The sequence below is a fragment of the Vombatus ursinus genome, unplaced genomic scaffold, assembly GCF_900497805.2.
Source record: "Vombatus ursinus unplaced genomic scaffold, bare-nosed wombat genome assembly UNPS02005659.1, whole genome shotgun sequence".
In the NCBI taxonomy this organism is placed as follows: domain Eukaryota; kingdom Metazoa; phylum Chordata; class Mammalia; order Diprotodontia; family Vombatidae; genus Vombatus; species Vombatus ursinus.
In genome coordinates, this window is record NW_020945437.1 from 5,297,174 (window position 1) to 5,309,688 (window position 12,515).

At 38.1% G+C, this 12,515-nt stretch overlaps 1 protein-coding gene across 1 annotated transcript in view; it reads right to left on the reverse strand.

Annotated features, from left to right (window-relative positions):
• The window catches only part of TYR (tyrosinase), a 161,207-nt gene that overhangs the window by 133,540 nt on the left and 15,152 nt on the right, over positions 1-12,515 (reverse strand). Inside the window, exon 2 of the mRNA XM_027848297.1 lies at positions 1,534-1,750. Coding sequence (XP_027704098.1) covers positions 1,534-1,750 — 217 coding nt within the window. The remainder of the gene's footprint in view (positions 1-1,533; positions 1,751-12,515) is intronic.

Sequence of the window (12,515 nt, forward strand, 5' to 3'; positions counted from 1 at the left end):
GTGTTCCCTTGGCAAGGGAAAGCAGTGTAATAACTATTGCTATATAGGCCCCCATTCATTAAGCATAATACTCATTTTCTTCAAGGCTCAACACAAACAGCCTCTCCTTCTTGAAGCTTTTTCTTATGCCTTCAATAGAGAGTAATTGCCCCTAATTCAACATTTTCTTAGAATAGCTTGTTTCCTTTAACATATTCTGCCTTTTATTATAATTATCTCCTCTACTACTTTACTAAGAGGACCACTCTTCAGATTCCCTAAGAGGAAGGACTGGGCCATTTTCAATATTGTTTCCCCAATACCTATGTGTTTTGATTGATGTTTAGGTACTTGATAAAAGTTTTTTGAATGAATGAAAAAAATACATGCTTAATACATTCCTAAGGTCCACTAGAAAACAGTACTAACTAAAAAACACCAAATTGCAAAAAAAAAGAGCTTGTCAAGAAGAAACATGTAAAACTTTTAAGACTGGTGGTGATGGTGTTAACTGAATCAATTAACCAATCACCTCCACCCCATCTGAACTAACAAGAATCTATGTCCTTTACTAAGTCAGAACATCTCTATTGAATTAAACACTCATTCAAGAGTATTGGATTAAATGAGAAAAGTCATTGATCAATTTGGAAGGAGTGAAATCCATTGGATGAGATGGAGTGACTCTGTATGGTAAGGGTATTGGGACTGGCTAAAGAGACTTGGGATATTTTTATACAAGATATCTTGTATAAAAAGATACTGGGTGTTGCATAAAATAGCAAAGCAATTTCAACACAATACTTGAGTGTCAGGTCAGCAATTCCAGACAAGCCCCTGAGAAGGAATCACTTTTGAGGGAGACAAGGAGAATAGTTTTTGTCTTCCCAAAACCCTTACCCCACATATCTTCTCCAGAAGATTACTTTGTGGATCTCAAGAGACTGGAGAAGTTAGCTTTCTCATCATCTTTGTAGCCATGGCACTAGGACATCAAACCAGTGGCAGTGCCTTCATGAGGAACCAAGGAAAAAACTAAATATGATGAGGAAAGGCAGATCTAATTCTACAAGGTACCCCACAGAAATATAGCGTGCCTATGAGAACTTCATGAGTGTTCCAAGGAAACAGGGCAGAGGGAGGAGGAGAATTCTAGCAAAAAGACTTCCTAGAGTTGTCAATTTGTTACATGTTCTCCAAATTTGAGCCTACTTTGCCCTGAGCCCTGTATGTGTTTCTAGGAGAATGTGCCCCTGATTTGAAGGAGCACTGTTCTTCTTATACTACCTTAGCAAATATTTATGACCAAAAAGTAATTAAAATTGGCTGGCTAATTAATATTGACTGACAATTAATAGGAGATGCACATTGGTGGAGACTTGTAAGCTATAGTAGTAAAGATCTTACCTCTAAGCTTCAGGTTACCCCTAAAACCTTGGGGACAAATGTAATCATCTCTCTCCTGTGGACTCAACCCACTAGACCTAGTGCTGTTTGGTCGGGTCAGCTCCAGAACCGATGCTGCAAATGTACACATGAACAGAAGTGAGTTACCTTCCAGTGTGTTTCTAAAGCTGAAATTAGCAGCTCGATCCATAGAACCAGCTTCATATTGGGTTAGGCTTAGGCAAGATTCCACATCAGCTGATGTGGGAAGTCTTGGAGTCCTCACTCGATCATGGTTTCCAGGGCTACGGAGCAGGGGTCCCTCTTCTGTTGCATTACATATGGCCTGCTGGGCGTTGTATTCTTCTGATCGGCTGCAGATAACCTATACAAAATACCTTTTGATTAAGAGATTTGTCTGAACCATTAACATAGAAGGCAGAGCTAGTATTAGTGAAGCTCTGTTACTAACTTGATTTATGACATTGGCTAGTTCATTTGTTCTCCTTCTGCATGTTTTATGATCTATAAAATTGTGGTGTGTGTGTATGTGTGTGTGTGTGTGTGTGTGTGTGTGTGTGTGTGTGTGTTTGAGGGAGGAGGGGATGAAAATGGTCGGGAACAAATCACTCAGATTATCTCTTAGATTCCACCTGGTTCTTCCATTGTGTGTTTTGTTTCCTTCTAGTTTTTACACTGTGGGTGTTAATGTTCCTTATAGCTATGACATTCTCTATTCTAAGGTCCCTTCCAGTTTAGATCATCTATTATTCCAACACCCTATAAGCTCTAAATCTCTATTTGAAATTCTCAAAAGTAGGAGTACAATTTTTCAAAACTGTGAAATCTTAGACAGCAATTTTCATTGCTACAAAATGATTACAGTTACCTGCATGGTAAAACATAGTGAATCAAAGTAGAAAATTGTGTTTATGGATCACTTGACATAGTGTACTTCTTTACAAAAAATGAACATGGAGTTAAAAAACCTCTTCAGAACCCCATGTTCCACCAGTTATTGTGTAGCAGTGGTAAGTTTCTCTCCTCTTTGAGCCTGTTTCTTCAACTTTAAAATGAGAATAATAATGCCTGCATTATAATTTAAAGGTTGATATGTTTGCTGTGTCAATTAAAGGAAATATGTGCCAATGTTTTGAGAAGCATTATATATATATATTTTTTTTCCACCTGTAGAATCTGAAATCTTTATAAAGTAGATGTCCAAACTGATTTTTCCCCAGGTAGCTTAATTAGAAGCATGAATGAAAGCATTCGTTACTTTTAACACCCGATATTTATTTATCTTCCTAACTCTCAGTAAAAAAAAATGAAATGAAATAAAATAAAATAATAAATATTGTTAATTATTTTTGGAAGGGTAGTATACTTTTCATGGATTTTTTTAAAAGATTATTTTTCTCCATCTCTCTTAAGTGAAGTAAAGAGAACTAAATTTCTTTTTCAAAGTCATGTCATCACATGAAAAGTGAAACTGGGCCCCTAAAGGTGAAGCCAATAGAGTGTAAATTGGTGTCAGGCTACACTAAACTGAAAGGGTGGGTTCAGTTGGTGGACTGAATGTCTATTGTTTAACTAAACTAAGTTCAGAAAAGGTAATCCCTAAGAGTTTGTCTACCAGGTGATGAATTTTTCAGAAACAAAAATTCACGAACCATCTCTTAAGATGTAGATATTCTGTTATCTGCATCAGTAGAAAAGTAGATGCTTTATATATCTATATTGAGCCAAAGAAATTATAACTCTCAAAATACTGGTATGTATTAGTAGTAGTAGTAATAGTAGTAGTATTAGCAGTAGTTGTAGTAGTAGTAGTAGTAGTAGTAGTAAAAGGAGTAGTAGTAGTAGTAGAAGTAGTAGTAGTAGTAGTAGTACTAGCAGCAGCAGCTTGCATTTATGTTTTAGAGTTTACAAATTAATATATGTATATATAGATATAGATATATAATTTGATCTCTCTCTCTCTTTCTCTCTCTCTCTCTCCTTTTTTTCCTTCCTTTCCAATCCATCCTTTACAGAGTTGTCAAAATTCTTTTCCTAAAGCACAGATTTGCCCATGCTCATTCCTTTACTTGAAAACCTTAGTAGCTACTTCTTGCCTTTAGGACAAAATATAATTTCCTTAGTTTGCCACTTAAGACTCTCATACTTCTGCTTCTAAATTATCTTACAGTCATATTTTATTCCTCTCTCCTTTACATATTTTTCATTGTAGACAAACTGGACTATTAGCTTTTCTCTGAATCTGATATTCTCTATCCTAACTCAATACTTTCAATGCAAGTCACTTCTTATGCTTGTGTAATGTCCAAAATTGTCTAATCTGCAAGAAAAACCACTGAGGCAAAGCTCCAAGGCAACAGAACTTTATTAAAGGGTCCATGGCTCTCCCTAATGATGTGGACCTCAGACCTTCCTTGTGACCTGAAATGTCTCCTTTCCCCAGTGCCTTACTTTTATAGGATTTGATACCCAAACACGCAAAAGAGGTATGTTAAATTATGGAATCTTATTGGTTGGTAGACCTTGATTTCAACTTTCCTCAAAAGCCAGAAATGATGTATGAGTATGGGTGGTCACAAGATAGCCAAGGCAAGGGTCATCTCCACTGACTGTTTATTCTTGTACTATTGTTAGATGACTGACTAAATGCATATTACTAGATGAATATATCACTAATAATTCCTAATAATCATTACCACATATGGAATCACACTGAACTGATTAATACTGATTAGAATGAAGTAGGGGTCTAAATGAATAATTTTTCACATTAATGGGGTTTCAGCATCCGCCTAGATGATCTAAAGTGATATTACCCACATAGAAGACACTGAGAGACTGCTTTCTGGAGACTAGAGGACTAGAACATGCATGAACACTCTGTATTAACCTATCACGTGAAGCCTTTTTTTCATTGGAGGTACAGCTGTAACTGTCAGCATCTTCCAAACCCACCTGATTCAGCAATGGTGGTGTTTTTTGTTTATTTGTTTGTTTGTTTTTTGCTACATTTGTGACTAGGGGTTAAAGTGACTTCTTTACCCCAGTTAGTGGAATCATGTAGCATGAGAGATGGGACCTAAGCACTGTCTCCTCTCCCCTGCCCCACTCCCAGGCCACATGGCCCCAAGAAACAGAACTAGGTCTTTGGCCTTCATGACTGTTCTTTTCCACCCTAAGTGTAGGGAATGGAATATTTGGCCCAAGAGAAAAATCTATGGGGATTTTGAAGTCAGCTCACACACAAAGTCATGAGAAACATGGGTCCAGGACTCTAGTAGAAGTCTGTAGCTCAGCAGAAAATGGCACTGCTGATTTTGGACTTGAATTTGGTGAGATTTATGCTATGAAACAGTTCCAACATAGCATTAGTCTCAGCCAATTCAAGTCCCAAATCAGGAGGGCCAGTTTCTTCCATAAGAGACATAGGGAAATTATACCATTGAGATTTGGGGGAAAATGTATGTTTGTTCTTGCTATATTTTTAAAGAAAATATTTCTTTATAAAAGGTAATACAATATTAAGTGTTTAAACAAAACCAGTATTCTAAGAATTGGACCCCTAAAAATATGAAAGAGATAGCCACTGGGGCCTTGAACCTATGGCTGAGGAGAGAAATAACCCCAGCCTTCTCAAGGTACTGGAGTACATATATAACAGACTTGGCCCAGAAAGACTGAGGTCATAGTCAAAAACATTGTACCTCAAATACACTTACTGGTCAATTCAACATACTGAAATCCTTCTCATCTTCCTAATTCTCTCCTCCCTCACCCATTGAAAGCGATAACCTCTTCCACAAATTTACAAATAGCACTGTGTTTGCATCTCTCCTTTGACCATATCACATTTTACTTTGTATGATGCTTACTGGTATACAAAAAGCATTGAGGAAAGTGACTGTAGGTACTTGATATATGTTTGGGATTGAAATGAGAATATTAAGAGGTGTAAGACATGATCCCTGTCCCTGAGAGATATTTCTCTGCTACTCTGAATACAGAAGACTGGTAGTCCATGAAGTATGACAGTCAATGTAATAATAAAATGGATAACAAATCCAAAGAAGTTTATCTGCATCTCAATCATTATCAAGAAATAGTTCCCTAATCAACTAGATGAAATCATAGTCTGAAGCAATTCTAAGTATCTAATTTTTTTTTTTTTGCTCCAACAAAATCAGCTTGACCATTAAACTCTCATTGTATCTGGGATCAGATGTTATTGTTGTTGAGTCATTTCAGTCCTGTCTGATTCTCCGTGACCCCATTTCGGGTTTTCTTGGCAGTGGTTTGCCATTTCCTTCTACAATTCAATTTACACATGAGGAAACTGAGGTCAATATGGTTAAGTGACTTACCCAGTGTCTAGGTCCAGATCTAAACCCAGGTCCTCCTGACTCCAGGGCCAGCATATTATCCACTGAACCACAGATAGAATCACAGAATCTCAGAGGTGAAAGGGACTCAAGAGATCATCTAGAACAACCCATATCTCAAAAGGAAAACCCTCTATAATGCAATCTCCCTTATTCAAAAGAAGGTTATTCAGTTTCCATTGGAAGACTTCCCATAATGGGAAAACCACTACTTCATGAGGCAGCCCAATCTACTTTGATGAGGCTTTAATTGTTAGGTTTTTTTTTCTAATGTTAAATTAAGATCTGTTTTTCTTCAAATTCCACCAATTCATCGCTCCTAGTTCTATACTTTGGGGGTCAAAAAAATGCAGTTCTTTTGACAAATGAGAGTTTGGATGGGGAGGAGGGTTGGGGGTAGGTGGAGAGCCTGTAGCAAAAGAAAAAAGGGAGCCCACATGGCAGCAATCTGAATTAAGCCAAGAGAAAAATGTCATGAACCTCATATCCTAGGGCCTGAATTTCTCCTGGGTGAGAGGCAAACCACTTAGCAAAGGCCCATTAGCTTTTGCTGTGCACTAAGGTATAATTTATTGTATTGAAGAAATTACTAAATGTTCAAAAAATCTTGCTTATGCAGAATACAGTTAATGCCTTCTTTAGGCTGTGACTTCTATGGGTGTTTTTACACATATTTTCTACACTCTGTGTGGACATTCATTTCAAAGTGTAATTCCCTGAAGTTTTTTTTTTTTTAATTCTGAACTTAACACAGACAAAAATGACTATTTCTATATACAAAGTAGAACTGAAAAAAAGAGTATTTTATGTGAAACCATAAAGTACAGTTCATTAAGATTTTAATGAGAAAAAAAAAGCTTAGGCTAATGTTACATTTTCTTTCCTATTTGTCAGGCCCTTCGATATGTGTAGTAGAACACTGGAGTGGAAAATTGAGAACTTAGTCCTAGTATTTCTTCTATTTGGGTCAGTCACGTCTCTTTTCTGAACCTGAGTTTCCTCATCTTCAAGACAGACCAGAAGAAGTCTCAGAGTCCTTCAAACTCTGATAATTATATGATTCTTCCTATTTAAAAAATCAATTTATGTTTTAGATTGAAGGCTATAGTATCTAACTTACTTGAACCTAGCCAGTATGGCCCTTTGACTGAATCCAAACTTCTGTGAAGTTTGGATTCAGTCAAAGGGCCACACTTGAGGACCTAGAAGGCCACGTGTAGCCTTGAGGCCACGGGTTCCCCATCCCTGTGTCCTAGGCAATGTCATGCACTGGTTTGGGCAAGTTTATATATTTTTCTATGCTTAAAAATTTGGTTGTTTTTAATGAGTTGACTAAATTGAGTCATCAGTTCAGACATTGGCAATGCATTTTAATGGATAAGCTACTGGAATTGCATTCAGAAGATCTGGGTCCGAATATCAGCTCTGTGTATCTTACTAGCTGTGTAATCATGACCAAGTCACTTAACCTCTGTGATCCTCAATTTCTCCCTCTGTAAAATGGAGATAATATTTGCTTTATCTATCTCACAAGACTTTTGGCAGCTTTGCCCCTACTTACTAAGGCTTTTGGGGTTTGGAGAGTCATTTCTACTCTCTTTCCATTTGTCTTTTCATCTCCCATCTACCTCTGGGATACTTTGATGATGCAAACTAGCCTGGGCTTTTCTTTGAGGAACTCCTAAAGGGAGGTGAGAGAAGCAAAGTTACAGGCCTTTGGAGATTACTCTAGAGGCAGAAGCCTGTAACTTAGATGGAGGAACATTGCCTTGCTACTATTGTTGTTTTTAAAGATTCAAATTAATACCTAATCTCATTAATATTGGTATTCCCTCCATTGATGGAGGCCAACCCATCCATATCTGCCCATGTAGTTCTATGCTTGTCTATGTTCTCCAACATGCTTACTCAACATGCTGAAAACCTGTTTATCACTTCCTTTTGATATCTTAAGGATACTGCTGGAGTACTTGGACTGTCTACCTACCATACTTCATTTATATCATGTGAGCAGCCCATTTTCTTTTCCTATCATATATTTTCCTGGTGACATGTTTTATTCCTGTTCTTCAAAGTTCTTGATTAGTTAAATGTGGAAGGTTGTTCTAACCCCTCACATGCTCTTCATTGCCCTCTGTGTGATATCTGTTTTCAAAACTTTAAGGAACTTTGTGTTCCATGCCTTGCATTCACACAGCAATGCCAATATACTGTAAGTATTAAAAAAAGATGGGTCTTTGTTTCTGGGAGAAAATTTTGGTCATTAAATGGGATTTGCAATTTCCTAAAACCAATCCAGCTTGATCCAGACCTCCTGTTTAATTTAGCACCCAATGCATTATTCATTCACACTGTCTGTCCCAGGTATTTATTTTTAATTTGGTTATAATTTTTACTAATCTTTATGTACAGAAATAGTCTCCATTGATCAAGTCACTGATACAGTTGCTCAACATTCCAATTGACTTTGTTTATATAAACAGATAAAACCAACCGGGGCTATGTCTACATAAAATACACCAAATATCAAATACCAAAGTATTTGATACATTTAGTTCTGTCAAGGGAGAGGGCTAGGGTTAGGAATAAGGATAGGGGGAAAGAAAGGAAAGGAATAAGCAATTATATAGCGCTTACTATGAGTTAGGCACTCTGCTAAGTACTTTTTAAAACCAAATGCTATCTGATTTAATCCTCATAATTACCCTGGGAGGTAGGCACTCTTATTATGCCCATTTTACTGTTGAAGAAACACAGGCAAATAAGGGTTAGGTGACTTGCCCAGGGTCACATACATAGTATCTGAGGTTGGATTTGAACTCAAGTTTTAGTTGTCAAATCCAATGGCCTTTTCTCAATCCATGTTTTCTTTAATGTCTCCACAAGCTGTGATACTCCTTGATATTCTCTTCTCTCTAGGATGTCCTGACATCTCAGGACCTCATTCTCTTCTAATTATCCTCCTACCTATCTAACCATTTCTCAGTTTCCTTTGTTGTATCCTCATCCAGATCATGCCCTCTAACTGTAGGTGTCCCTGAGGCCTCTGTCCTGGGCTCTCTTCACTTCTCTCTATATACTACTTCACTTGGGGATCTCATCAGCTCCCATGGATTTAATTATCCTTTCTATGCTAATGAGTCTCAGATCTACTTATCCTGCCCCAAACTCTCTGCTAACTTCCAGTCTTGCTTTTCCAATTGCCTTTAAAACATCTCAAACTGGATGTATAGTAGATGTCTTAAACTCAACATATCCAAAATAGAACTCATTATCTAAACTCTTGCCCCTTTCTACCTTCCCTATTATTAGAGAAGGCAATAGCATACTCCAGTCCCTCAGACTTGCAATTTCAGAACTATCCTTGACTCTTAATCATTTCATCTTCCATATCCAATCTGTTGTCAAAGTCTGTCAATTTTACCTCGGCAACATCTCTTGCATATTCCTCCTTCTCTCTGACATTACTACCACTCAGGTGTAGGCCCTCATTACCTCATGCCTGGACTTTTGCAACAGCCTGCTGGTACGTCTACTTGTCTCAGGTTTCTTCCTACTACAATCCATCTTTCATTCAGCCACTAAAGTGATTTTCCTAAAGTGCGTGTCTGATCATATTGTTCCTCTAATCAATAAACTCCAGTGGCTCCATAATTTCCAGGACCAAATAAAAAATGACCTGTTTGGCATTCAAAACCCTTCATAACCTAGCCCCCTCCTACCTTTCCAGTCTTCTTACACCTTGCTCCCCACATGTTCTCTGATCCAGTAACACTGGCCTCCTAACTGTTCCACCAACAAGACACTGCACATTACATTTTCTATGGCTGTCCCTCTTACCTGGAATGTTCCCCTTCATCAACCCTATTACTTTCCTGGTTTTCTTTAAGTTCCAGCTAAAAGCCCACCTTCTACAGAAAGCCTTCCCCAACTTCTCTTAATCTTAGTGCCTCACCTCTTTTAATTATTACCTATTTATCCTATATATAGATTGTTTTGCATATATATATTTTGCATGTTGTTTCTCCAATTAGGCTGTAATATCCTTGAGGGCAGGGATTATCATTTGCCTCTTTTTGTATCTCCAGCAATTAGCATAGTGCCTGGCACATAGGAGATATTTAATAAATGGTTATTGATTGATTAATTGATTGAGGTCTTTTACAATAGGGATTGGACTTTCCATTTCATTGTCATAGAGATCTCCTGGGTAAGGAGACTTTCCTTAGCAATGTAGGTCAGCTCCTTCTCTGCAACTTCAAGTTCCAGAAAGTGACCTGAAGGGGCATAGTGGTAAATGACTTGCCCAGGGTCACACGGTCAGGTCTTCCTGGTTTCTAAATTGGCTCTCTTATCTAATAAATCAGAGTATTGGGCTAGGTCATGACTTGTCAATGAATTGAACAATAGTTGAAAAAATTGAAATCAAAATTGAAAACCATATAATCCTTGCTTCTGTACTGATATTTCAATTTGTCTATGATTGTTTGCTATGGGTAAACAATGCATATTTTGATATATCCATACTTTTCCATTGTGAATAACTCTTTTCATATCCTTTCTTAAGTCTTTCATGGGTGCCACCCAACAGGCTATGGATTATTCCTTGTGAGTAAGGGATAATTGGTGGATAGCCTGGATACTTATTTGGCATCTTTCAGATGTCAATATAGCTTTAAAAACAATAGAAGCTCTGAAGGATTTGGGGGCAATATAGGTTTATTAGATTCTTCTTATTATTTTTCCTACCAGCAAGACCAGAGTGAATTGGATTTTGAAGAGGAAGCCTTAAATTCAATTCACTCTGGAGCTCATAGATTGAACAACAATAGGTCCCTTTCCAAGCACCACTTACTGGTTATATTTTGGGCTCTCCTGGCTCAGAGTGAATGTAAGTAGTAATTGTTTATCTTTTGGCCAGCAACCCTGAGGATCTTCCCTTCCCAGTTTGATTTTTTTTTTTTTGAAGGGGCCATCCTTTGACTCACTTCTTAGAGAGGTCTATCCACTGAATGGGTGTTACCTTACTCAAAGTGAGAACCTGAAAAGACCTTAGCTTAAAAGGGCCAAAGTCTCTCATTGCATCCTGGGCCATCTCCAGTCATCTTGATGAATACCTGGCCACTGGACCCAGATGGTTCTGGAGGAGAAAGTAACACTGGTGACCTTGCACAGCCCTCCCTCACTCAGATCAAAGTCAATGCAAGTCATATCATCATCTCCCTGATGTCAAGGTCCTCTTTGAGAATGAAGGACAAACACAACAACAAAAACCAACAACCAGCAAGAACAAAGGCTTAGTTTACTGTTTCTGCTTCCTGGTTTTTCATTGCTACCACTCTTTCTTTTGTCTTGGGTTCCTGGCTGCACAGAATTCTCTCAGGGGGAAAAAAATTAATAATCCTTCATTCCTTTCTAGGTTACATTCCTGATTCTCCTGCACTTTATCAACAATGCACCAACAATGCATCAACAATTCACCCTGGAAATCACTCAACTTCTAAACTTCATCCCTTGGATCTATCCTTCTTCTTGAGGCTTCTCCCTCATACTGGCTGGTTCCTCCCAGAACCATTTTAAGGAGGAGACCCAGGTTAGCCGGATATTCATTCCTCTCCAAGCTACACTCCTGACTATCCTTTACTTTCTCTGAAATGCCCCTGAACTAGGTACTTTCATTTTTTCCTTTCATCTCTCCACCTTACTTTTCAGCTTCCTTTTATATATGTTGCCACCCCTCTCCCCAAAAGAATATAAAAGTTCCTTGAAGTCCAGGAGTGTCTTTTTTACAGTTGTATTCGCATCACTTAACACAGCTCCTGGCACCTAGAAGGCACTTAATACATGCTTATTGACATGATTAGAATAATCAATAATCAAATATTTATTGTGCACCTACTAAACGACAAGTCCTGCTCTAGGCATAGGGGTTACAAGTATAAAGAATGAAACAATCTCTACTTGAGTTACTCTCATTGTAATGGAGGAGAGAAATACGTACCTATACTCTTCCCCTTTCTTTTGCTATGCTTCTCCCAAATAGCACACAATTCTTTAGGGTTTAAAGAGGAAATGCTGTGCAGTTGTAGGAATACTTTGCTAGGAATAAAAAGACCCAGGTTCAAATCTTAGCACTAAATACTTATTATCTCTGTTAGTGGAGTGAGTCATACACACTTTCTGAACTTTAGCTTCCTCATCTGTAAAAAAGACACAATAATACTTGCACTGTCAAATCCAATCAGGTCATCATAGGGAAAGCACCATGTAAACCTTGAAGAGGACTATCCCATGCCACCACACAAATCATTGTCTCCTTTCTTGGGCTTTCAGAAGGATAGTAAAGACCTTACAAACATTTACCCCCCTCCCCGGGCTCTGTGGCTGTGGGCCCCACTGTGGACTTGTCCTTGGTTTCTGGCTCTATAGGTGCAAATGGAATCTTGGACTTCTGTGCGTGGCCTTCAAATATTCCTTACTAGGCTTTCAGTCCTTGTATGCTGACCTGTGCTTTTTTTGATTTTGTATTTATTATTTTTTAGTGACTATGATGACCCTGGAAGTTTATTGTAATTGTTATAGGATTGCATTCTGGGAAGATGGTGGGGTAGCTCAGAAACTTCTAGGTTTTCCAGATTTCCTCCACAAATAGACAGAAAATCACCACGAGATGAACATAGAGCAACAAAAGCAAAGGGGTAAAGCAGTTGTCTTACTAAGACATCTGGAGAAAACTTCAGAGAAGATTCC